Source organism: Oncorhynchus masou, chromosome 5, assembly GCF_036934945.1.
Source record: "Oncorhynchus masou masou isolate Uvic2021 chromosome 5, UVic_Omas_1.1, whole genome shotgun sequence".
NCBI lineage: Eukaryota > Metazoa > Chordata > Actinopteri > Salmoniformes > Salmonidae > Oncorhynchus > Oncorhynchus masou.
This window is the reverse complement of record NC_088216.1, coordinates 9,200,877-9,227,657: the sequence shown is the minus strand read 5'-3', so window position 1 is coordinate 9,227,657 and position 26,781 is coordinate 9,200,877. Positions and strand designations below refer to the sequence as shown.

Here is a 26,781-nt window from a genome sequence, read left to right as displayed (position 1 = left end):
CTTTTGCAGAATATCAGTATGTCCCTGATGTGTTTCCTGGAGAGAAGTGGTTTCTTTGCTGTCCTTCTTGACACCAAAAGTCTTCGCTTCACTGTGCGTGCAGATGCACTCACACCTGCCTGCTGCCATTCCTGAGCAAGCTCTGTACTGTTGGTGCCCCGATCCCGCAGCTGAATCAACAAGCCTTCTTCACAACAATTGAACCGCTCTCCTTGAAGTTCTTGATGATCCGATAAATGGTTGATTTTGGTGCAATCTTACTGGCAGCTATATTCTTGCCTGTGAAGCCCTTTTTGTGCAAAGCAATGATGACGGCACGTGTTTCCTTGCTGGTAACCGATGGGTGACATATGAAGAACAATGATTCCAAGCACCACCCTCCCTTTGAAGCTTCCCGTTTTGGGGGAGATTCAGTTAATTTGCATAAAAAAATAGGGACTTTGCAATTAATTGCAACTCATCTGAACACTCTTCATAACATTCTGGAGTATATGCAAATTGCCATCATACAAACTGAGGCAGCAGATTTGGTGAAAATTAACATTTGTGTCATTCTCAAAACTTTTGGCCATGACTGTACACACTTCCTTAAACATAAAATAATTAAATAAGTAATTTTAAGTGGAAGTCCAAAACTTGTTTTTACGTTGAAGACACAAAGCACATCAGAAAAAACCTCCCAGTTGTTGAAAGGGTTCGACACCTGCTGTTTAAATGGACCAATTTCTTATTTAGACGTTCACAGATTTTCAACATTTTGATTATCACTGATGTCATATTTTGGGTAAAGTAAAAAATAAGGTGAAATATTTGGAAAGATTTTCCTAAAACTGATAGTAACTACAATAAACAAATTATAAACGCAACATGTAAAGTGTTGGATGTTTCATGAGCTGAAAAAAAAGATTGCAGAATGTTTTACATCCCTGTTAGTTAACATTTATTCTCTGCCAAAATAATCCATCCACCTGACAGGTGTGGCATATCAAGAAGATGATTGAACAGCTTGATTATTACACAGGTGCACCTCGTGCTGGGGATAATAAAAGGCCACTCTAAAATGTCCAGTTTTGTCGCAACAATGCCACAGATGTCTCAGAGGGAGCGTGCAATTGGCATGCTGACTGCAGGAATTTCCATTTTTATATATATTTTTACATTGGAGAGAGACACAAAGCACACCAGTAACATTTGCCTGTTGTCGATAGGGTGGACACTGAGAAAAATTACAAGATTGTATTAATACTGTTTAGCCATCGAATAGCTTTGATGGGTACTCTCTCATTTTTTTTTTATTTCACCTTTATTTAACCAGGTAGGCTAGTTGAGAACAAGTTCTCATTTACAACTGCTACCTGGCCAAGATAAAGCATAGCAGTGTGAACAGACAACACAGAGTTACACATGGAGTAAACAATTAACAAGTCAATAACACAGTAGGAAAAAAAGAAAAAGGGGAGTCTATATACAATGTGTGCAAAAGGCATGAGGAGGTAGGCGAATAATTACAATATTGCAGATTAACACTGGATTGATAAATTATCATGTACAGGTAGAGACATTGGTGTGCAAAAGAGCAGAAAAGTAAATAAATAAAAACTGTGGGGATGAGGTAGGTGAAAATGGGTGGGCTATTTACCAATAGATTATGTACAGCTGCAGCGATCGGTTAGCTGCTCAGATAGCTGATGTTTGAAGTTGGTGAGGGAGATAGAGGTCTCCAACTTCAGCGATTTTTGCAATTCGTTCCAGTCACAGCCAGCAGAGTACTGGAACGAAAGGCGGCCGAATGAGGTGTTGGCTTTAGGGATGATCAGTGAGATACACCTGCTGGAGCGCGTGCTACGGATGGGTGTTGCCATCGTGACCAGTGAACTGAGATAAGGCGGAGCTTTACCTAGCATGGCCTTGTAGACGACCTGGAGCCAGTGGGTCTTGCGACGAATATGTAGCGAGGGCCACCCGACTAGAGCATACAAGTCGCAGTGGTGGGTAGTATAAGGTGCTTTAGTGACAAAACGGATGGCACTGTGATAAACTGCATCCAGTTTGCTGAGAAGAGTGTTGGAAGCAATTTTGTAGATGACATCGCCAAAGTCGAGGATCGGTAGGATAGTCAGTTTTACTAGGGTGAGCTTGGCAGCGTGAGTGAAGGAGGCTTTGTTACGGAATAGAAAGCAGACTCTTGATTTGATTTTCGATTGGAGATGTTTGATATGGGTCTGGAAGGAGAGTTTGCAGTCTAGCCAGACACCTAGGTACTTATAGGTGTCCACATATTCAAGGTCGGAACCATCCAGTGTGGTGATGTTAGTCGGGCAAGTGGATGCAGGCAGCGATCGGTTGAAAAGCATGCATTTGGTTTTACTAGCGTTTAAGAGCAGTTGGAGGCCACGGAAGGAGTGTTGTATGGCATTGAAGCTCGTTTGGAGGTTAGATAGCACAGTGTCCAATGACGGGCCGAAAGTATATAGAATGGTGTCGTCTGCGTAGAGGTGGATCAGGGAATCGCCCACAGCAAGAGCAACATCATTGATATATACAGAGAAAAGAGTCGGCCCGAGAATTGAACCCTGTGGCACCCCCATAGAGACTGCCAGAGGACCGGACAGCATGCCCTCCGATTTGACACACTGAACTCTGTCTGCAAAGTAATTGGTGAACCAGGCAAGGCAGTCATCCGAAAAACCGAGGCTACTGAGTCTACCGATAAGAATATGGTGATTGACAGAGTCGAAAGCCTTGGCAAGGTCGATGAAGACGGCTGCACAGTACTGTCTTTTATCGATGGCGGTTATGATGTCGTTTAGTACCTTGAGTGTGGCTGAGGTGCACCCGTGACCGGCTCGGAAACCAGATTGCATAGCGGAGAAGGTACGGTGGGATTCGAGATGGTCAGTGACCTGTTTGTTGACTTGGCTTTCGAAGACCTTAGATAGGCAAGGCAGAATGGATATAGGTCTGTAACAGTTTGGGTCCAGGGTGTCTCCCCCTTTGAAGAGGGGGATGACTGCGGCAGCTTTCCAATCCTTGGGGATCTCAGACGATATGAAAGAGAGGTTGAACAGGCTGGTAATAGGGGTTGCGACAATGGCGGCGGATAGTTTCAGAAATAGAGGATTGTCAAGCCCAGCTGATTTATACGGGTCCAGGTTTTGCAGCTCTTTCAGAACATCTGCTATCTGGATTTGGGTAAAGGAGAACCTGGAGAGGCTTGGGCGAGGAGCTGCGGGGGGGCCGGAGCTGTTGGTCGAGGTTGGAGTAGCCAGGCGGAAGGCATGGCCAGCCGTTGAGAAACGCTTGTTGAAGTTTTCAATAATCATGGATTTGTCGGTGGTGACCGTGTTCCCTAGCTTCAGTGCAGTGGGCAGCTGGGAGGAGGTGCTCTTGTTCTCCATGGACTTAACAGTGTCCCAGAACTTTTTGGAGTTGGAGCTACAGGATGCAAACTTCTGCCTGAAGAAGCTGGCCTTAGCTTTCCTGACTGACTGCGTGTATTGGTTCCGGACTTCCCTGAACAGTTGCATATCGCGGGGACTGTTCGATGCTATTGCAGTCCGCCACAGGATGTTTTTGTGCTGGTCGAGGGCAGTCAGGTCTGGAGTGAACCAAGGGCTATATCTGTTCTTAGTTCTGCATTTTTTGAACGGAGCATGCTTATCTAAAATGGTGAGGAAGTTACTCTTAAAGAATGACCAGGCATCCTCAACTGACGGGATGAGGTCAATGTCCTTCCAGGGTACCCGGGCCAGGTCGATTAGAAAGGCCTGCTCACAGAAGTGTTTTAGGGAGCGTTTGACAGTGATGAGGGGTGGTCGTTTGACTGCGGCTCCGTAGCGGATACAGGCAATGAGGCAGTGGTCGCTGAGATCCTGATTAAAGACAGCGGAGGTGTATTTGGAGGGCCAGTTGGTCAGGATGACGTCTATGAGGGTGCCCTTGCTTACAGAGTTAGGGTTGTACCTGGTGGGTTCCTTGATGATTTGTGTGAGATTGAGGGCATCTAGCTTAGATTGTAGGACTGCCGGGGTGTTAAGCATATCCCAGTTTAGGTCACCTAACAGAACAAACTCTGAAGCTAGATGGGGGGCAATCAATTCACAAATGGTGTCCAGGGCACAGCTGGGAGCTGAGGGGGGTCGGTAGCAGGCGGCAACAGTGAGCGACTTATTTCTGGAGAGAGTAATTTTCAGAATTAGTAGTTCGAACTGTTTGGGTATGGACCTGGAAAGTATGACATTACTTTGCAGGCTCTCTCTGCAGTAGACTGCAACTCCTCCCCCTTTGGCAGTTCTATCTTGACGGAAAATGTTATAGTTGGGTATGGAAATCTCAGAATTTTTGGTGGCCTTCCTGAGCCAGGATTCAGACACGGCAAGGACATCAAGGTTAGCAGTGAGTAAAACAAACTTAGGGAGGAGGCTTCTGATGTTGACATGCATGAAACCAAGGCTTTTTCGATCACAGAAGTCAACAAATGAGGGTGCCTGGGGGCATGCAGGGCCTAGGTTTACCTCCACATCACCCGCGGAACAGAGGAGGAGTAGTATGAGGGTGCGGCTAAAGGCTATCAAAACTGGTCGCCTAGAGCGTTGGGGACAGAGAATAAAAGGAGCAGATTTCTGGGCATGGTAGAATATATTCAGGGCATAATGCGCAGACAGGGGTATGGTGGGGTGCGGGTACAGCGGAGGTAAGCCCAGGCACTGGGTGATAATGAGAGAGGTTGCATCTCTGGTCATGCTGGTTGTAATGAGTGAGGTCACCGCATGTGTGGGAGGTGGGTCAAAGGAGGTATCAGGGGTATGAAGAGTGGAACTAGGGGCTCCATTGTAAACTAAAACAATGATAACTAACCTGAACAACAGTATACAAGGCATATTGACATTTGAGAGAGACATACAGGGAGGCATACAGTAATCACAGGTGTTGAATTGGGAGAGCTAGCTAAATGACTTAAATGTAAATGTAAATGTAAAACAGTAGGTGAGACAACAACAGCTAATCAGCTCGCACAACAACAGCAGGTAAAATGGCGTTGACTAGGCAGGGAGGGTCGGATTAACTACACACAGAGCCTGAGTGCGGCTGGGGCCGACAGATAAAACATAAACAAGCAGAATGGAGTACCGTGATTAATGGACAGTCCAGCAGGCATCAGCTATGTAGCCAGATGAAAAAGATCCGTACATTTTTTTGCTGAGTTTATTTTGTATATGTTGAAAAGTGTTTTTTTTTCTCAAACATAAATAAACAACTCCAGGTGAAAGACAAAGGCCATAGCTGTAATAAAATAACAAATGAACAGGCAAAGCAGCAGAGCGAGGCTCGTATCCAGCAACGTCACGAGTCACGTTTTGCAGCCGTTTCAGTACAGCACTACAGGGAGAGAGAGGGAGAGCAGCTGTTATAGTACAACACTACAGGGAGAGAGAGGGAGAGCAGCTGTTTCAGTACAGCACTAGAGAGAGAGAGGGGGAGCAGCTGTTTCAGTACAGCACTACAGGGAGAGAGAGGGAGAGCAGCTGTTTCAGTACAGCACTACTGGGAGAGAGAGGGAGAGTAGCTGTTTCAGTACAACACGACAGGGAGAGAGAGGGAGAGCAGCCGTTTCAGTACAGCACTACAGGGAGAGAGAGGGAGAGCAGCTGTTTCAGTACAGCACTACAGGGAGAGAGAGGGAGAGCAGCTGTTTCAGTACAGCACTACAGGGAGAGAGAGGGGGAGCAGCTGTTTCAGTACAGCACTACAGGGAGAGAGAGGGAGAGCAGCTGTTTCAGTACAGCACTACAGGGAGAGAGAGGGAGCAGCTGTTTCAGTACAGCACTACAGGGAGAGAGAGGGAGAGCAGCTGTTTCAGTACAGCACTACAGGGAGAGAGAGGGAGAGCAGCTGTTTCAGTACAGCACTACAGGGAGAGAGAGGGAGAGCAGCTGTTTCAGTACAGCACTACAGGGAGAGAGGGGGAGAGCAGCTGTTTCAGTACAGCACTACAGGGAGAGAGAGGGAGAGCAGCTGTTTCAGTACAGCACTACAGGGAGAGAGAGGGAGAGCAGCTGTTTCAGTACAGCACTACAGGGAGAGAGAGGGAGAGCAGCTGTTTCAGTACAGCACTACAGGGAGAGAGAATCCACGGGAAAACATCCACTGGACTAGTTTCATGGTATGGGATCACCTAGGAGTTTCTGGATTTTGGGTAAACTTCTCCTTCAAAGCATCAGACTCCATAGTAATTCATCATTAGATGGTACAGTCCTCCTTTAATTGGGATAGGGCTCCTTTAAGACTCCATAATGTTTCATCATTAGATGGTACAGTCCTCCTTTAAGACTCCATAATGTTTCATCATTAGATGCTACAGTCCTCCTTTAAGACTCCATAATGTTTCATCATTAGATGGTACAGTCCTCCATTAAGACTCCATAATGTTTCATCATTAGATGCTACAGTCCTCCTTTAAGACTCCATAATGTTTCATCAGATGGTACAGTCCTCCATTAAGACTCCATAATGTTTCATCAGATGGTACAGTCCTCCTTTAAGACTCCATAATGTTTCATCAGATGGTACAGTCCTCCATTAAGACTCCATAATGTTTCATCAGATGGTACAGTCCTCCATTAAGACTCCATAATGTTTCATCAGATGGTACAGGCCTCCTTTAAGACTCCATAATGTTTCATCATAAGATGGTACAGGCCTCCTTTAAGACTCCATAATGTTTCATCATTAGATGGTACAAGCCTCCTTTAAGACTCCATAATGTTTCATCATTAGATGGTACAGGCCTCCTTTAAGACTCCATAATGTTTCATCATTAGATGGTACAGGCCTCCTTTAAGACTCCATAATGCATAGTAACAAACAACAACAGTTTTAATAATGTTTAATAATAATGTTATAATAGGTAATAACTAACTTTAATAACTAGTTAATACCTGCCTGGCGCTCCAACAAAATATTTCTTTACCCCCCTCTAACAATACCATGTAATTTAAGGTAATCTGAAATATTTAGGACTAATTTATTCCTTGCCACCCATTCTGAAACTCACTGCAGCTCTTTGTAAGTGTTGCTGTCATTTCAGTTTCCGTGGTAGCTGACGTGTACAGTGTTGAGTCATCCGCATACAGACACACTGGCTTTACTCAAATGTCGTTGGCATATCGTTGGTAAAGATTGAAAAAGGTAGGTGCCAAACAGCTGCCCTGGGGAATTCCTGATTCTATCTTGATTGTGTTGTACAGGCTTCCATTAAAGAACACTCTCTGTTCTCTGAGATGACAAGGTAAAACTCTGTCGTTCTGCCCCTGAACAAGGCAGTCCTAGGCTGTCATTGAAAATAAGAATTTGTTCTTAACAGACTTGCCTAGTTAAATAAAGGTTAGCTTTTTTTTTAAACTCTTTATCCACAATATAGCAGGGGGTGTAAAGCCATACGTTTTTTCAGCAGTAGACTACGATCGATAATGTCAAAAGCCGCACTGAAGCCTAACAAAACAGCCCAAACAATATTTTTATCATCATCAATTTCTCTCAGCCAATCAGTCATTTTTAAGTGCTGTGTTTATTGAATGTCCTTCCCTATAAGCCTGATCACAGCTTTCCTCAGTATTAGTTAATTAATTAACAGTGTCAAGAGTTTAGTTTGCCTGTTCAACAGTCTTGTAAAGATAGGGGGGTTGATTGGGACAGGCAATGTAATATCCATAATGTTTTAAGGATACGTTTTTGTAAAACAAGCACCTGACATTGGATCTTACCAGTGGGCAGATCTATTGTATTTGTTCAAACTAAACTACAGCACTTACTTTGATGAGTCAAATCTGATCCTTTCATCTCATCTCCACCTCTCACAGTTCCACTCAGCCCCGTTGTTTTCCTGCAGTCCACCAGCAGCACAGACAACCTCTTCATACCCAGCAGTAAGGTGCTACCAGGAGAAGAATGACACATGGACTCCGGGAGGGAGGAAGGGCTAGCGTTGTCCTGGTAACCATTAAGAGGGGACACAGATGCACATATCATTATGGATGCTGTCACTGTTGTCATAAAGTGCTCTACAGAAACCCAGCCCAAGCCGATAAAGCAAGCTGTATGCTAGACCAGACCAAGCTGTACCATCTGGTGTTCTGATCTGGAGAGACTCTTCTCTTCCTCGTCAGCATCAGGATGTTGTTGAGGCTCCGCAGAGGATCCACAATAGTCATGTCTCTCTCCTGTGTGAATGAGAACATCAAACAGATGGTAAACTTATGATCTTCTATTGCAATCACAGAGTCTTACAAGAGGCATGAATATGTCTAAAAAGAGCCTAAAATGGCCACTTTCATCTTTATTTCCCAAAAAATATTTGTGATGCAAATGTAAAAGGGTTGTTCCACAAAATGGGTGCCTTTTTATATTTTAAGTAGAACATATGCACCAATATTGAATTTTAAAAGACTGTTATACTAGATGAGGGGAACTTTAATGTCGACCACATGGAGAATTCAATACATCTAATTGAAAAGTCCCAAAAGTATATGAACCAATGGCAGATCGACCATTTAACAATTCCTACAGTAAGAATGCCCATTAAAAACCCCACATTAGTTCAACAACTGCATAGTTTGTGTCCCTGTTTTTAAGACAGTACTCACTGGTGTCAATCGGATCTTCTGTCTCCTCCTTTTTCACTCTCAAAACGTCTTCCTCCTTCACGTTTATTAAGATAGCATCCTCTTCCTCTCTAAACGGTTCATTCTCTTCTTTCACTATAACAGCCTCCTCTTCCTCCTTTTTCATTCTGAAAGACTCTTTATCCGTACAGCAGACCTCCGCTTCATTAGCAAGGGAGGAGTAGTTCAGTGAGCTCATGGTCAGGGATGTTAGCTAGCTAGCATTAGCGACTAGCCTAGTGCTAACCTCAGTATCAATCTTTAACAAGTTTGCAAATTGAACAAGCACATTAGGTTAAAGTTCACCAGTAGATACGTCAACCGAAATTTGTATAAAACACTGAGATTAGATCATGTACAATAACATGGTCCAAAGAATCAATCTTTTAGTTTTATTGTCAAGCAGTCTCCCGAGGTGGTTGAAAGAGTTGGCGCCTTGTTGTTCCTGAAGAAGCGTCCCGTCCAGTCCATTATACGTCACGCAAGAAGCATCACCTGAAAGACGCACATCGCCATCTGCTGACTGGAGTGGGTAACGCAGTTTGGAAACAATAGGTACGACACTTTTTGTGTTGGAAAGAACGTCATAATAATTTAACAATAAACTGATACATTTTCTCTTACGTCTTACAAATAATACTTTCCTGTACACAGACGTAGAAGCTTAAAATGAATATGTGGATGATGAATAAATACTTCTACGAATAGGTAGTGTGTTAAAACACATTTATGTTAATACTCTGTTCATTTTTCACATTTGTTTTTATTAGATGTGACCATACTTTTCCCTTAAAGCCACGCTTTATACCATACAAATCATACTGTAAACAATAGAGCAAATGCATCACATGCAACAGAATCGTCTGAAGGAATTCACCCCTGATGATGCGTAAACACAGTTCACTGTCACAACCGCCACGTTGTATTTCCTCTCACATCAATTCGCTCACCTTTTCCCTTCGCTTGTGGACGTCAATGCACAACACATCAGCTGTAGGTGACCAGGAGTTAAAACCTTTCCAAACCAAACCATTTCATAACTGCTACACACAGCCTACATCGTTGTCACCATATTAGCTAAAGTAATGTCATAGTCAACACAGCTAATATAAGTAACTTGTTAGTAATCTGCTACAATCATGACAGAGCTCCTCTGTGGAGATGCTACATGTTTCATCATTAGATGCTACAGTCCTCCAACAATGGATGTCATATGAATCTTTACCACTTGCTCTGTAATAGGAGTAGTATTTTTCCTCGACTCAACTGTGTCCCCGCACATTGACTCTGTTCCGGTACCTCCTGTATATAGCCTCCACATTGACTCTGTTCCGGTACCTCCTGTATATAGCCTCCACATTGACTCTGTTCCGGTACCTCCTGTATATACCCTCCACATTGACTCTGTACTGGTACGTCCTGTATATAGCCTCCACATTGACTATGTACAGGTACCTCCTGTATATAGCCTCCACATTGACTCTGTTCCGGTACCTCCTGTATATAGCCTCCACATTGACTCTGTTCCGGTACCTCCTGTATATACCCTCCACATTGACTCTGTTCCGGTACCTCCTGTATATAGCCTCCACATTGACTCTGTTCCGGTACCTCCTGTATATAGCCTCCACATTGACTCTGTTCCGGTACCTCCTGTATATAGCCTCCACATTGACTCTGTTCCGGTACCTCCTGTATATAGCCTCCACATTGACTCTGTTCCGGTACCTCCTGTATATAGCCTCCACATTGACTCTGTTCCGGTACCTCCTGTATATAGCCTCCACATTGACTCTGTTCCGGTACCTCCAGTATATACTCTCCACATTCATGCTGTACCAGTACCTCCTGTATATAGCCTCCACATTGACTCTGTTCCGGTACCTCCTGTATATAGCCTCCACATTGACTCTGTTCCGGTACCTCCTGTATATAGCCTCCACATTGACTCTGTTCCGGTACCTCCTGTATATAGCCTCCACATTGACTCTGTTCCGGTACCTCCTGTATAAAGCCTCCACATTGACTCTGTTCCGGTACCTCCTGTACATAGCCTCCACATTGACTCTGTTCCGGTAACTCCAGTATATAGCCTCCACATTGACTCTGTTCCGGTACCTCCTGTATATAGCCTCCACATTGACTCTGTACTGGTACGTCCTGTATATAGCCTCCACATTGACTCTGTACCGGTACCTCCTGTATATAGCCTCCACATTGACTCTGTACTGGTACGTCCTGTATATAGCCTCCACATTGACTCTGTACCGGTACCTCCTGTATATACCATCTTCATTGACTCTGTACTGGTACATCCTGTATATAGCCTCCACATTGACTCTGTACCGGTACCTCCTGTATATACCATCTTCATTGACTCTGTACTGGTACCCCCTGTATATAGCCTCCACATTGACTCTGTACTGGTACGTCCTGCATATAGCCTCCACATTGACTCTGTACCGGTAATACCTGTATATGGACAACACATTGACTCTGTACTGGTACCTCCTGTATATAGCCTCCACATTGACTTTGTACCGGTAATACCTGTATATGGACAACACATTGACTCTGTTCCGGTACCTCTTGTATATAGCCTCCACATTGACTCTGTACTGGTACCCCCTGTATATAGCCTCCACATTGACTCTGTACTGGTACCTCCTGTATATAGCCTCCACATTGACTCTGTACCGGTACCTCCTGTATATACCATCTTCATTGACTCTGTACTGGTACCCCCTGTATATAGCCTCCACATTGACTCTGTACTGGTACGTCCTGTATATAGCCTCCACATTGACTCTGTACCGGTAATACCTGTATATGGACAACACATTGACTCTGTACTGGTACCTCCTGTATATAGCCTCCACATTGACTTTGTACCGGTAATACCTGTATATGTACAACACATTGACTCTGTTCCGGTACCTCCTGTATATAGCCTCCACATTGACTCTGTTCCGGTACCTCCTGTATATAGCCTCCACATTGACTCTGTTCCGGTACCTCCTGTATATAGCCTCCACATTGACTCTGTTCCGGTACCTCCTGTATATAGCCTCCACATTGACTCTGTTCCGGTACCTCCTGTATATAGCCTCCACATTGACTCTGTTCCGGTACCTCCAGTATATACTCTCCACATTCATGCTGTACCAGTACCTCCTGTATATAGCCTCCACATTGACTCTGTTCCGGTACCTCCTGTATATAGCCTCCACATTGACTCTGTTCCGGTACCTCCTGTACATAGCCTCCACATTGACTCTGTTCCGGTAACTCCAGTATATAGCCTCCACATTGACTCTGTTCCGGTACCTCCTGTATATAGCCTCCACATTGACTCTGTACTGGTACGTCCTGTATATAGCCTCCACATTGACTCTGTACCGGTACCTCCTGTATATAGCCTCCACATTGACTCTGTACTGGTACGTCCTGTATATAGCCTCCACATTGACTCTGTACCGGTACCTCCTGTATATACCATCTTCATTGACTCTGTACTGGTACATCCTGTATATAGCCTCCACATTGACTCTGTACCGGTACCTCCTGTATATACCATCTTCATTGACTCTGTACTGGTACCCCCTGTATATAGCCTCCACATTGACTCTGTACTGGTACGTCCTGCATATAGCCTCCACATTGACTCTGTACCGGTAATACCTGTATATGGACAACACATTGACTCTGTACTGGTACCTCCTGTATATAGCCTCCACATTGACTTTGTACCGGTAATACCTGTATATGGACAACACATTGACTCTGTTCCGGTACCTCTTGTATATAGCCTCCACATTGACTCTGTACTGGTACCCCCTGTATATAGCCTCCACATTGACTCTGTACTGGTACCTCCTGTATATAGCCTCCACATTGACTCTGTACCGGTACCTCCTGTATATACCATCTTCATTGACTCTGTACTGGTACATCCTGTATATAGCCTCCACATTGACTCTGTACCGGTACCTCCTGTATATACCATCTTCATTGACTCTGTACTGGTACCCCCTGTATATAGCCTCCACATTGACTCTGTACTGGTACGTCCTGTATATAGCCTCCACATTGACTCTGTACCGGTAATACCTGTATATGGACAACACATTGACTCTGTACTGGTACCTCCTGTATATAGCCTCCACATTGACTTTGTACCGGTAATACCTGTATATGTACAACACATTGACTCTGTTCCGGTACCTCTTGTATATAGCCTCCACATTGACTCTGTACTGGTACCCCCTGTATATAGCCTCCACATTGACTCTGTACTGGTACCTCCTGTATATAGCCTCCACATTGACTCTGTACTGGTACGTCCTGTATATAGCCTCCACATTGACTCTGTTCCGGTACCTCCTGTATATGGCCTCCACATTGACTCTGTACCGGTAATACCTGTATACAGCCTCGCTACTGTTATTTTACTGCTGCTCTTTAATATTAATTATTTGTATTTTTATACATAACACTTATTTTTCTTAAAACTGCATTGTTGATTAATTAAGGGCTTGTAAGTAAGTATTTCACTGTCAGCATTTCACTTGTATTTTGATTTCATTCATACATTTCTTACATTAATTTATTAATATAGAAAATTTAAAATATAGAAAATATAAATGTTTAGATTTTTTATATATATTGTTGAATATAATATACTTTAAGGGTATATTAGTTCCAGGATCTCTGCCAGTGTTAAAGTTATGGGTAATTTAATACAGAGACATTAGCATAGTAGGACATGAAACTTAAGGTTACCTAACATAACCCCGGTTCTATGATATTATTAGCCTCGTTAGGGGCGGAGTCGAGGGAGATCCAATCAAACAACATCTGTCACGCAACAGCTAATAGCAGACGACTCCACTTCCTATATATGGCCATAGTCTCTCCCGTCTTCACATCTAAGTACGTTTGTCTTCCATGTGTGAAAGGTAACCTAGTCAACTACCAACTACCATAGAGCTCATATACTTTCACCTTGTGAATATCATAGAACCAGGGTTCTGTTAGGTAACCTGGTGAATATCATAGAATCAGGGTTCTGTTAGGTAACCTGGTGAATATCATAGAACCAGGGTTCTGTTAGGTAACCTTCCGTTCTATTTCAATGACTTGTTAGTCTCTCACTTTGGGGATATAGTCAACAACCATAGAGCTCATATACTCTCTGATGCCAAGTCTAGACAGGATCATCCCTCAGAGGTCCCCACTCTACTCACCGTAGGTACACTTCAACTGTGAGAGACGGAATCTAAATGACATAACGGCCCTTAGCATCATCTCCATCGCACGTTCAACATCGGCACTCTTCACACAGATTGGGAGTCCCACAGGGCGGAGCACAACTGGCCCAGCGTTTCTCTCCCTCTAATAAACTCCAAAATATCGTTATACACTGCTCAAAAAAAAAGGGAACACTTAAACAACACAATGTAACTCCAAGCCAATCACACTTCTGTGAATTAAAACTGTCCACTTAGGAAGCAACACTGATTGACAATAAATTTCACATGCTGTTGTGCAAATGGAATAGACAACAGGTGGAAATTATAGGCAGTTAGCAAGACACGCCCAATAAAGTAGTGGTTCTGCAGGTGGGGACTACAAACCACTTCTCAGTTCCTATGCTTCCTGGCTGATGTTTTGGTCACTTTTGAATGCTGTATATATATAATGTATAATATATTCAATTATTAATTTGTTTAGATGCAATACTCAGAAATAAAGTAAATAACTCAACCCTGTCACAGGTTTACAACCCGTTACATGTAGACTGAGGAACAGAGCTAAATGGTGTGATTTTAATCAATAATCATGCATTTATTTGATAAAAAATACTTTCTCAACAAAATAACACAAATGTATGTTTGCATTCAATTATGTGCACATTTTAATATTAATTCCCCAAGTAAAAATGAATTGAAACACCTGGGGGACATGTAATAAAATATATGATTTTGTAATTAATAAAGTTTAAATTAATTCTATATTTATTTCAATTCATTATACTGGACATTTCAATTTATATACAAAATCAGTCAGTGGGACTGAAATATTACCAGAGCTCAAGAATGACCCAAATACTGTTAGAATAGAAATGGTTCTCTGTCTGTTATTTTTTCACATCTAAATGTGGCCATACAACTCCCTTAAAGTGAAGGTAGCTAAATGTAACCACATGTAACATATGGATCTGCATTAGTATAGCATCACAAGTCCCAATGCATAGTTACACCTCTCTTTTCTATTTTACATAAAACCGATCAGAATTCCAAAGAATGTCGAAGTCATGTCAGAGTTGTTTTTTTTACAGGCTGTGAAATAATATGGAGGACCCGGCGAGCCAGCCTATCCCCTAGAATGTCAACACTGTCGATTTGAAGGTTTTCCTACTTACAAAGCATGTAGAAAAGCATGTAGAAAAGCATGTAGAAAAGCATGTAGGGGTCTGTAATTTTTACCATAGGTACACTTCAACTGTGAGAGATGGAATCCAAAACAAAAATCCAGAAAATCACATTGAATGATTTTGTGAGTACACCCCTCACATTTTTGTAAATATTTGAGTATATCTTTTCTTGCTTGGCCCTCCTATGTTGAACATAATAAATGGCTCTCTATCCACCAGATGTGTACCAAACTCACTAAAAGTGGCAGTAATAAAGCCTCTCTTGAAAAAGCCAAACCTTGACCCAGGAAATATAAAAAACTATCGGCCTATATTGAATCTTCCATTCCTCTCAAAATTTTTAGAAAAGGCTGTTGCGCAGCAGCTCACTGCCTTCCTGAAGACAAACAATGTATACGAAATGCTTCAGTCTGGTTTTAGACCCCATCATAGCACTGAGACGGCACTTGTGAAGGTGGTAAATGACCTTTTAATGGCATCAGACTGAGGCTCTGCATCTGTCCTCGTGCTCCTAGACCTTAGTGCTGCTTTTGATACCATCGATCACCACATTCTTTTGGAGAGATTGGAAACCCAAATTGGTCTACACGGACAAGTTCTGGCCTGGTTTAGATCTTATCTGTCGAAAAGATATCAGTTTGTCTCTGTGAATGGTTTGTCCTCTGACAAATCAACTGTAAAGCTTTTCCCCATCTACGTAACATTGCAAAAATCAGAAACTTTCTGTCCAAAAATGATGCAGAAAAATGTATCCATGCTTTTGTCACTTCTAGGTTAGACTACTGCTATGTTCTACTTTCCGGCTACCCGGATAAATCACTAAATATAGTTCAGTTAGTGCAAAATACGGCTGCTAGAATCCTGACTAGAATCAAAAAATTTGATCATATTACTCCAGTGCTAGCGTACACTGCCTTCCTGTCAAAGCAAGGGCTGATTTCAAGGTTTTACTGCTAACCTACAAAGCATTACATGGGCTTGCTCCTACCTATCTCTCTGATTTGGTCCTGCCGTACATACCTACACGTACGCTACGGTCACAAGACGCAGGCCTCCTAATTGTCCCTAGAATTTCTAAGCAAACAGCTTGAGGTAGGGCTCCATTTTTATGGAATGGTCTGCCTACCCATGTAAGAGACACAAACTCGGTCTCAACCTTTAAGTCTTTACTGAAGACTCATCTCTTCAGTGGGTCATATAATATAATAATAATATATCCCATTTAGCAGACGCTTTTGTCCAAAGCGACTTACAAGTCGGCTGGGGCCACTACTTTTACATATGGGTGGTGTAGTCTGGCCCAGGAGTGGGAAGGTGAACGGAAAGGCTCTGGAGCAACGAACCGCCCTTGCTGTCTCTGCCTGGCCGGTTCCCCTCTTTCCACTGGGATTCTCTGCCTCTAACCCTGTTACAGGGGCTGAGTCACTGGCTTACTGGGGCTCTTTCATACCGTCCCTGGGAGGGGTGCGTCACTTGAGTGGGTTGAGTCACTGATGTGGTCTTCCTGTCTGGGTTGGCGCCCCCCCTTGGGGTGTGCGGTGGCGGAGATCTTATATAGCCAAATTATTTTTAACCCAGGAAGCTCTGGTAAACAGTGGTTGTTGTGCACTGCTGCCACTACCAGGCCTGGAGTCCATTTTGACTTTGTTGATAGCGAGCTGTGTTAGCGAGCTGTGTTAGCTAGCTGTGTTAGCTAGCTGTGCGGCTAAGCAGCTAACTGCCTATGTAACAGTATAACTTTAGACCGTCCCCTCGCCCATACCTGGGAGCGAACCAGGGACCCTCTGCACACATCCACAACAGCCATCCACGAAGCATCGTTACCCATCGCTCCACAAAAGCTGTGGCCCTTGCAGAGCAAGGGGAACCACTACTTCAAGGTCTAAGAGCAAGTGACATCACCGATTGAAACGCTATTTAGCGCGCACCGCTAACTAAGCCAGCAGTTTCACATCCGTTACACCTACTGATCAACCTATTGTGTGAATTGAACATTCGTATTAGACTGTACAGCTGGCTAACTGGCTACTGATCAACCTATTGTGTGTATTGAACATTCAAACTGGACAGTTTTACCTATAGAGTAGCACCACCACCCATTCTCTTGAAGTCAAAGCCACAGTGTATTGTTGCTATAGGAGTTCATGATTAATAATCCTATTCATTTCAAGCCCCACTAAGATGTCACCATACTTTTCATTTAAAGCCCCACTATGTAAGACATACATCATCAGAGTGGGCCTCCAACTTAAATGTAAACAATGGAGCAAATGCATCACATGTGAACATCACTTGATTATCAGAGGGGTGTATTGACATCAGATAGAACTACTCAGACATTCCAAATATCACTTGCTTATCGGAGGAGTGTATTATGACATCAGATAGAACTACTCAGACATTCCAAATATCACTTGATTATCGGAGGAGTGTATTATGACATCAGATAGAACTATTCAGACATTCCAAATATCACTTGATTATCAGAGGTGTGTATTATGACATCATATAGAACTACTCAGACATTCCAAATCAGGCTTCATCCATATCATGAAGGTGGATATTGATCCAACCATTTCCAAAGTAATGACCGGGCTGATGGAAACAGGATATGCCTGTACACTTTTCTAAATGCCGACAGACAATTTGTTACTTCGTTTGACATGGTGGGGTCATTTTGTGTCAGTAAAAATGTATAAATGAGAAATGGCGGCATTAATCCTTTATGCGCAAATATTGATTTAATAACAATCATATCTTAGTTAACTTGGAGTCCCGTGATGATATATTGTGTGGTCCTCCCACTACGACTTGGGAACCCATGCAGTTTATTAGGCTACAGATTAAATAAATGATGAACTTCACAGGGTGGTGAAAGTGCATGTGTTGAGCTTGATCCTCCTTTCCAATACATTTTGAGGGTCTTCTTCTGGTGACATGATGATGCTACTAATGTGGATATTGATCCAACACCTGCCGCTTATTCAAACCAGCCCACTGGGCACAGACGTCAGTTCAACATCTAGTTACTCGTTACATTTCTTTGAAACGGATTTAGGTTGCCAGTTGTGTGAAAATTAATAAAAATACCTTATATAAATCCAATCCGTTTTCCACATTGAATAAACATCATCACATGGATTTGTTTTGTTGAAATCAAATCAAATGTTATTGGTCAAATACACATGGTCAAATACACATGGTTATGACACAAGTCATTTTTTCAACAATTGTTTACAGACAGATTATTTCACAATCCCAGTGGGTCAGATGTTTACATACACTAAATTGACTGTGCCTTGAAACAGCCTTGGAAAATTCCAGAAAATTATGTCATACCTTTCGTAGCTTCTGATAGGCTAATTGACATCATTTGAGTCAATTGGAAGAGCACCTGTGTATGTATTTCAAGACCTACCTTGAAACTCAGTGCCTCTTTACTTGATATCATGGGAAAATAAATACAAATCTGCCAAGATCTCAGAAAAAAATGGTAGACCTCCACAAGTCTGGTTCATCCTTGGGAGCGATTTCCAAATGCCTGAAGGCGTCCTCTGGTCTGATGAAACAAAAATAGAACTGTTTGGCCATAATGACCATCGTTATGATTGGAGGAAAAAGGGGGATGCTTGCACGTCGAAGAACACCATCCCAACCGTGAAGCACAAAGGTGGCAGCATCATGTTGTGGGGGTGCTTCGCTGCAGGAAGGACTGGGGCACTTCACAAAATAGATGGCATCATGGTTGAAGAAAATTATGTGAATATATTGAAGCAACATCTCAAGACATCAGTTAAAGCTTGGTCGCAAATGGGTCTTCCAAATGGACAATGACGCCAAGCATACTTCCAAAGTTGTGGCAAAATGGCTTAAGGACAACAAAGTCAAGGTATTGGAGTGGGCATCACAACGCCCTGACCTTAATGCTGTAGAAAACAGATCATTTTTACCCTTTTAAAAATAGTTATAGGGGGAGGTCCGGGGGATGTCTGTCTTTGAAAGGGCCTTTGTAATATTTAAGACGTCCCCTTTACTGATGACCTAAACCTAAAAGTCAAGGGGTCTGAATACTTTCCAAAGAAACTGTAAGTGATTGAGGACAGAGCATAATTGCAATATTCTAATTAAAATCATTGACCCATAAGGGAACACAAGACCAAAGCCATGCGTGACACATGCAGAATTAAAACAATATTAATCTTAATGAGAAATATAATCGAATAAACAAATGGTTGCTGGTGGGAACATCAACATTGTATTTAGTCAGGATTTCATAAGGCCAGGAATGTCATTGAGAATAACAATAGACAATAGTTAATGTTGCTAGTTTAGGGATGAAGATAACATTGAACCTTCACTAAGGATGTTTTTTTAATTTGACGTGGAAACGTTTATTCAACCAGTGGGAGGCTTGTAAATGCCCACAGGAAAGTGGAATGAGGAACTCTTTATTGAGAAAATCATGAAATAGCAATCTGTGGGTGAGTTGTAGTGGATATTATAATATAAGGATCTGCAGGAGTCCAAGTCAAACCAAGATTCTTTATTTCTGAGCTAAGAGAGAACAACAGAGTTTGGTATTTGGTATTTTACTAGGATCCCCATTAGCTGTTGCAAAAGCAGCAGCAACCCCTCCTGCGGTCAACACAAAACATGACACAATTGTCACGTCTCTCGTCGGAAAGCATGGACCAAAGCGCAGCGTGGCAAGTGTTCATGATTTTTATTTAATCAAAAAACATTCGAAAAAAATAACAAAGAGAAGAATGAACAGTTCTGTAAAGGAAAACCAACTATACAGAAAACAACTACCCAAAAAAACACAGTTGGAAAAAGGCTGCCTAAGTATGATTCACAATTAGGGACAACGATAGACAGCTGCCTCCGATTGGGAACCACACTCAGCCAAAAACAAAGAAATACAAAAACACAGAAAAGGAACATAGAATGCCCACCCTAGCCACACCCTGGCCTAATCAAAATAGAGAATAGAAGCTTCTCTATGGCCAGGGCGTGACAGCCGCTCTGTTCTGGGCCAGCTGCAGCTTTCAAATCAAATCAAATTTATTTGTCACATACACATGGTTAGCAGATGTTAATGCGAGTGTAGCGAAATGCTTGTGCTTCTAGTTCCGACAATGCAGTAATAAGCTGCAGCTTTACTAGGTCTTTCCTTGCAGCACTGGACCACACGACTGGACAATAATCAAGATTAGACAAAACGAGAGCCTGCAGAACTTGCTTTGTGGAGAGTAGTGTAAAAAAAGCAGAGCATCTCTTTATTATGGCTAGACCTCTCCCCATCTTTACAACCATTGAATCTATATGTTTTGACCATGACAGTTTACAATCTAAGGTAATGCCAAGGAATTTAGTCTCCTCAACTTGTTCAACAGCCACACAATTCATTACCAGATTCAGCTAAGGTCAATAACTTAAGGAATGGTTTGTACCAAATACAATGCTCTTAGTTTTAAAGATGTTCAGGACCAGTTTATTACTGGCCACGCATTCCAAAACAGATTGCAACTCTTTGTTAAGGGTTTCAGTGAACTCATTAGCTGTGGTTGCTGATGCTTATATGGTTGAATCATCAGCATACATGGACACACATGCTTTGTTTGATGACAGTGGCAGGCCATTGGTAAAAATAGAAAAGAGTAGAGGGCCTGGAGAGCTGCCCTGCGGTACATCACACTTTATATGTTTGACATTAGAGAAGCTTCCATTAAAAACCCTCTCAGTTCTTGTAGATAGATTGCCATAATGTGGATTCAGAGCTGAGGTTGAAAATCCATAGCACAGACATTCTTAAAACCTCTTGGGGATAGTGAGACGCTAGCGTCTCAAGTGGCCAATAGCCTCGGGAAATGCATCACGCCAAATTCAAATAAAACGCGATAAAACTCAAACTTTCATTAAATCACACATGCAGGGTACTCAATTAAAGCTACACTCGTTGTGAATCCAGCCAACATGTCATATTTTTAAAATGCTTTTCGGCGAAAGCATGAGAAGCTGTTATCTGATAGCATGCACCCCACTGAACCAGCTGAAAACAGTTGTAAACAAAAGAACTAGCATAGCAGGCGCTACACAAAACGCTGAAATAAAATATAAAACATGCATTACCATTGACAAGCTTCTTTGTTGGCACTCCAATATGTCCCATAAACATCACAATTAGTCCTTTTTTTCGATGAATTCCGTCCATGTATACCCAAAATGTCCATTTATAAAGCAGGTTTGATCTGGAAAAAAACAGCTTTCCAAAACACAACGTCACTACAAAACATTTCAAAAGTTGCCAATAAACTATGCCAAAATATTTCAAACTACTTTTGTAATACAACTTTAGGTATTTTTAAACGTTAATAATCGATCAAATTGTAGACGGGGCAAACTGTATTCGATAGAGAAAGTAAACAAAACATGCCCCTTTTTCCCTCTTGCGTAACTCTCAACAGTGTAACGTTGTTCCAGGATGTGCCTCTTCTTTGTTTCACCAATGATTAACTTCAACCCAATTCCAAAGACTGGTGACATCCTGTGGAAGTCGTAGGAACTGTAAAATGGGCGCTATCAAATTTCCCTTGGCAAAGACAACTGAGGGAACGGTCAGAGGAAAAATAAATAAATCATTCTGGACAGTTTTTCCTCTGGGTTTTGCCTGCTACATAAGTTCTATTATAGTCACAGACATGATTGAACCAGTTTTAGAAACTTCCGAGTGTTTTCTATCCACAACTACTAATCATATGCATATAATATATTCCTGGCATGAGTAGCAGGAAGATGAAATTGTGCACGCTATTTATCCAAAAGTGGAAATGCTGCCCCCTAAAGCCATAGCACAGACATTCTTAAACAACAGGTTATGGTCAATAATATCAAAGGCTGCACTGAAATCTAACAATATAGCTCAATCAATTTCTCTCAACCAATCATCAGTCATTTGTGTTAGTGCAGTACATGTTGAGTGCCCTTCTCTATAAACATGCTGAAAGTCTGTTGTTCATTTGTTTACAGAGAAATAGCATTGGACACTGCTCAAACAAATAAAGGGAACACTTAAACAACACAATGTAACTCCAAGTCAATCACACTTCTGTGAAATCAAACTGCCCACTTAGGAAGCAACACTGATTGACAATACATTTCACATGCTGTTGTGCAAATGGAATAGACAACAGGTGGAAATTATAGGCAATTAGCAAGACACCCCCAATAAAGGAGACTCCATGAGGGTGGTATGAGGGCCCGACGTCCACAGGTCGGGGTTGTGCTTACAGCCCAACACCGTGCAGGATGTTTGGCATTTGTCAGAGAACACCCAGAGTGGCAAATTCGCCACTGGCGCCCTGTGCTCTTCACAGATGAAAGCAGGTTCACATTGAGCACGTGACAGACTTGACAGAGTCTGGAGACGCCGTGGAGAACGTTCTGCTGCCTGCAACATCCTCCAGCATGACTGGTTTGGTGGTGGGTCAGTCATGGTGTGGCATTTCTTTGGGGGGCCGCACAGCCCTCCATGTGCTCGCCAGAGGTAGCCTGACCTCCATTAGGTACCGAGATGAGATCCTCAGACCCCTTGTGAGACCATATGCTGGTGCGGTTGGCCCTGGGTTCCTCCTAATGCAAGACAATGCTCGACCTCATGTGGCTGGAGTGTGTCAGCAGTTCCTGCAAGAGGAAGGCATTGGTGCTATGGACTGGCCCGCCCGTTCCCCAGACCTGAATCCAATTGAGCACATCTGGGACATCATGTCTCGCTCCATCTACAAACGCCACGTTGCACCACAGACTGTCCATGAGTTGGCGGATGCTTTAGTCCAGGTCTGGGAGGAGATCCCTCAGGAGACCATCCGCCACCTCATCAGGAGCATGCCCAGGCGTTGTAGGGAGGTCATACAGGCACGTGGAGGCCACACACACTACTGAGCCTCATTTTGACTTGTTTTAAGGACATTACATCAAAGTTGGACAGCCTGTAGTGTGGTTATCCAGACCTCCATGGGTTGATAAATTTTATTTCCATTCATCATTTTTGTGTGATTTTGTTGTCAGCACATTCAACTATGTAAAGAAAAAAGTATTTAATAAGAATATTTCATTCATTCAGATCTATCAATTTCTCGACCTCTCCCACACTAACTTCACAAAATTCAATACTTGCACTGCTTTTCTTTCATTGTTTATTTACATACATTTATTTTCATCATTCTTTATATCATTGATCTTGGGTTCCTAATAAAGTTTATTATTTTTGTTGAGTTTGGTCACATCATTTCTCAATTTACAGGTACATGGAACAGTTCTAACAGACCCTTAACAGGTACATGTTTATCAATAATTGGAAGAAGCAATTTAATCTGGTAAAACAGGTAAACACACAAGTCAACAATATAAGACAACGGGACCACTGTGTTTGTTCTCTGATGAATTGTAATGAGAATGAGATGTGAAATATCAATATACACGCTAAGAGAAGTAATTTCTCTCTCCTGTGAGGATTCTCGAAAGACATTTAACTGTGTGTATTAGCTCATGAACGTTCAGGTTCCATAAAAGGTGAAAACTCTTTCCACACTGGGAGCAGTGGTGAGGGTTCTCCCCTGTGTGTATTATCTCATGTTGTTTCAGGTTCCCGAACTAGTTAAAACACTTTCCACACAGGGAGCAATGGTAAGGCATCTCCCGTGTGTATTCTCTCATGCCGTGTCAGGTTCCCTAACTGATTAAAACACTTGCCACACAGGGAGCAGTGGTAAGGCTTCTCCCTTTTGTGAATTCTCTCATGCCGTTTCAGCTTCACTGACTGGTTGAAACACTTTCCACACTGGGAGCAGTGAAAAGGCTTCTCCGTGTGTATTCTCTCATGCTGTTTCAGGTTCCCTAACTGATTAAAACACTTGCCACACTGAGAGCAGTGATAAGGCTTCTCCTCTGTGTGTATTATCTCATGTTGTTTCAGGTTCCCTAACCGCTCAAAACACTTTCCACACTGGGAGCAGTCGTAAGGCTTCTCCCCTGTGTGAATTCTCTCATGCCGTTTCAGCTCCCATGACTGGTTGAAACACTTTCCACACTGGGAGCAGTGGTAAGGCTTCTCCCCTGTGTGAATTCTCTCATGCCGTTTCAGCTTCCATGACTGGTTGAAACACTTTCCACACTGGGAGCAGTGATTAGGCTTCTCCCCTGTGTGTATTCTCTCATGTTTTTTCAGATCCCCTGACCAGTAGAAACACTTTCCACACTGGGAGCACTGGTAAGGCTTCTCCCCTGTGTGTATTTTCTCATGCCGTTTCAGCTCCACTGACTGGTTGAAACACTTTCCACACTGGGAGCACTGGTGTCGTCTTGCGGGTTTGGACGTCCCTGGCTCTGGTTCCACTGAGTCTGGTCTTTCTCCTGCCAAAAACAGTTTATTTTTTTAAATAGATACACGAATGAAACCTCCACATGATAAAACAATAGTGCTACAAGAGTAAATCCTAATCAGATCTCTCAATAACCTGAGGCCAGTTTTAACAATCTTAGTGTGATTTTAAAACAAATGTAGAGCTTCCTGGTAATTACTCACATGTTTACATTACTTATTTTATTCATCCTGTTTTACAAGTCAGAACACAAAAAAACAGACAGTTCTAGGACACTGAAGACACAGACGTCGCTGGATTCCAATCGAGCAGGTGGTTCTAAATATATAACTTTCATAGCTGTATGATACAGAATGTGACCTACACACTTCCTTAAACATAAAATAACTAAAGAAGTCATTTTGTGTGGAAGTCAAAAACTAGTTTTTACATCGAAGACACAAAGCAAATCAGTAAAATCTCCCCGTTGTTGAAAGGGATCGACACCTGCTGTTTAAATGGCCCAATTTCTTATTTAGACGTTGACATGTTTTCAACCTTTTGACTATCGCTGATGTCATATTTTGGGTAAAGAAAAAATGAAGGTGAAATATTTGGAAAGATGTTCCTAAAACTGATAGTAACTACAATAAACAAAAATATAAATGCAACATGTAAAGTGTTGGATGTTAAAATGAGCTGAAACAAAAGATTGCAATTTTTTTTACATCCCTGTTAGTAAACATTTCTCCTTTGCCAAGAAAATTCATCCACCTGACAGGTGTGGCATGTCAAGCTGATTAAACAGCATGATCATTACACAGGTGCACCTTGTGCTGGGGAGAATAAAAGGTCACGCTAAAATGTGCAGTTTTGTCACACAACACAATGCCACAGGTGTCTCAAGTTGAGGGAGCGTGCAATTGGCATGCTGACTGCAGGAATATCCACTAGAGCTGTTACCAGATAATGTAATGTTCAATTCTCTACCAGAAGCCGCCTCCAACGTCGTTTTAGAGAATTTGGCAGTACATCCAACTGGCCTCACAACCACAGACCACATATAACGACGCCAGCCAAGGACCTCCAAATTGTCTGAGACCAGCCACCCGAGTTGTACTTCTCTTTGTAATGAGACCCTTTTGTGGGGAAAAACTCATTCTGATTGGCTGGGCCTGGCACCGCAATGGATGGGCTTATGCCCTCCAGGGCCCACCAATGGCTGCTCCCCTGCCCAGTAATGTAAAGTCCATAGATTTGGGCCTAATGTATTTATTTACAATGAATGACTTATATGAACTGTAATACACACAGACACTCTAAAATTGATTAAATTGTTTTCCCCTCGCCAATCTAAACTCAAAAAAAGAAACATCCTCTCACTGTCAACTGCGTTTATTTTCAGCAAACTTAAGATGTGTAAATATTTGTTTGAACATAAGATTCAACAACAGACATAAACTGAACAAGTGAGATGTTACCCCACTCTTCCACCAAGGCACCTGCAAGTTCCCGGACATTTCTGGGAGGGAATGGCCGTAGCCCTCACCCTCCGATCCAACAGGTCCCAGACATGCTCAATGGGATTGAGATCCGGGCTCTCCGCTGGCCATGGCAGAACACTGACCTTCCGGTCTTGCAGGTAATCATGCACAGAACGAGCAGTATGGCTGGTGGCATTGTCATGCTGGAGGGCCATGTCAGGATGAGCCTGCAGGAAGGGTACCACATAAGGGAGGAGGATGTCTTCACTGTAACTCACAGCGTTGAGATTGCCTGCAATGACAACAAGCTCAGTCTGATGATGCTGTGACACACCGCACCAGACCATGACGGCCCCTCCACCTCCAAATTGATCCCGCTCCAGAGTACAGGCCTCTGTGTAATGCTCATTCCTTCAACGATAAACGCGAATCCGACCATCACCCCTGGAGACAAAACCGCAACTTGACAGTGAAGAGCGTTCCTGGTGTAACTTGGGCAGTTGTTGTTGCCATCCTGTACCTGTCCCGCAGGTGTGATGTTCGGATGTACCGATCCTGTGCAGGTGTTGTTACACGTGGTCTGCCATTGCGAGGAATATAAGCTGTCCGTCCCGTCTCCCTGTAGCGCTGTCTTAGACGTCTCACAGTACGGAAAGGCCTCTTTAGTGTCCTAAGTTTTCATAACTGTAACCTTAATTGCCTTCCGTCTGCAAGCTGTTTGTGTCTTAACGACCGTTCCACAGGTGCATGTTCATTAATTGTTTATGGTTCATTGAAAAAGCATGGGAAACCGTGTTTAAACCCTTTACAATGAAGATCAGTGATGTTATTTGGAATTTTAC

The 26,781-nt window shown here is 42.8% G+C and overlaps 4 protein-coding genes across 4 annotated transcripts in view; all 4 read right to left on the bottom strand.

Moving 5' to 3' along the window:
* The window catches only part of LOC135532458 (zinc finger protein 436-like), a 13,532-nt gene extending 4,444 nt beyond the window's left edge, over window positions 1-9,088 (bottom strand). The window contains exons 1-3 of the mRNA XM_064959966.1: window positions 8,643-9,088; window positions 8,122-8,219; window positions 7,812-7,989 (exon numbers count right to left, since the gene is read on the bottom strand). Of these exons, the coding sequence (XP_064816038.1) occupies window positions 7,812-7,989; window positions 8,122-8,219; window positions 8,643-8,859 (493 nt within the window). The 5' untranslated portion in view covers window positions 8,860-9,088. The remainder of the gene's footprint in view (window positions 1-7,811; window positions 7,990-8,121; window positions 8,220-8,642) is intronic.
* Window positions 1-26,781, bottom strand: part of LOC135532479 (zinc finger protein 436-like) — a 781,678-nt gene that overhangs the window by 207,026 nt on the left and 547,871 nt on the right. The window lies entirely within an intron of this gene.
* Window positions 23,310-25,245, bottom strand: LOC135525300 (zinc finger protein 239-like). Its single transcript, XM_064953011.1, has 2 exons — window positions 25,230-25,245; window positions 23,310-24,507 (listed from the first exon to the last, which is right to left on the bottom strand). Exons 1-2 carry the CDS (start codon window positions 25,243-25,245, stop codon window positions 23,753-23,755), a joined length of 771 nt encoding a protein of 256 aa, XP_064809083.1. The 3' UTR covers window positions 23,310-23,752.
* Window positions 25,256-26,781, bottom strand: part of LOC135525293 (guanine nucleotide-binding protein subunit alpha-12-like) — a 21,306-nt gene continuing 19,780 nt past the window's right edge. Inside the window, exons 3-4 of the mRNA XM_064953005.1 lie at window positions 26,005-26,166; window positions 25,256-25,291 (exon numbers count right to left, since the gene is read on the bottom strand). Coding sequence (XP_064809077.1) covers window positions 25,256-25,291; window positions 26,005-26,166 — 198 coding nt within the window. The remainder of the gene's footprint in view (window positions 25,292-26,004; window positions 26,167-26,781) is intronic.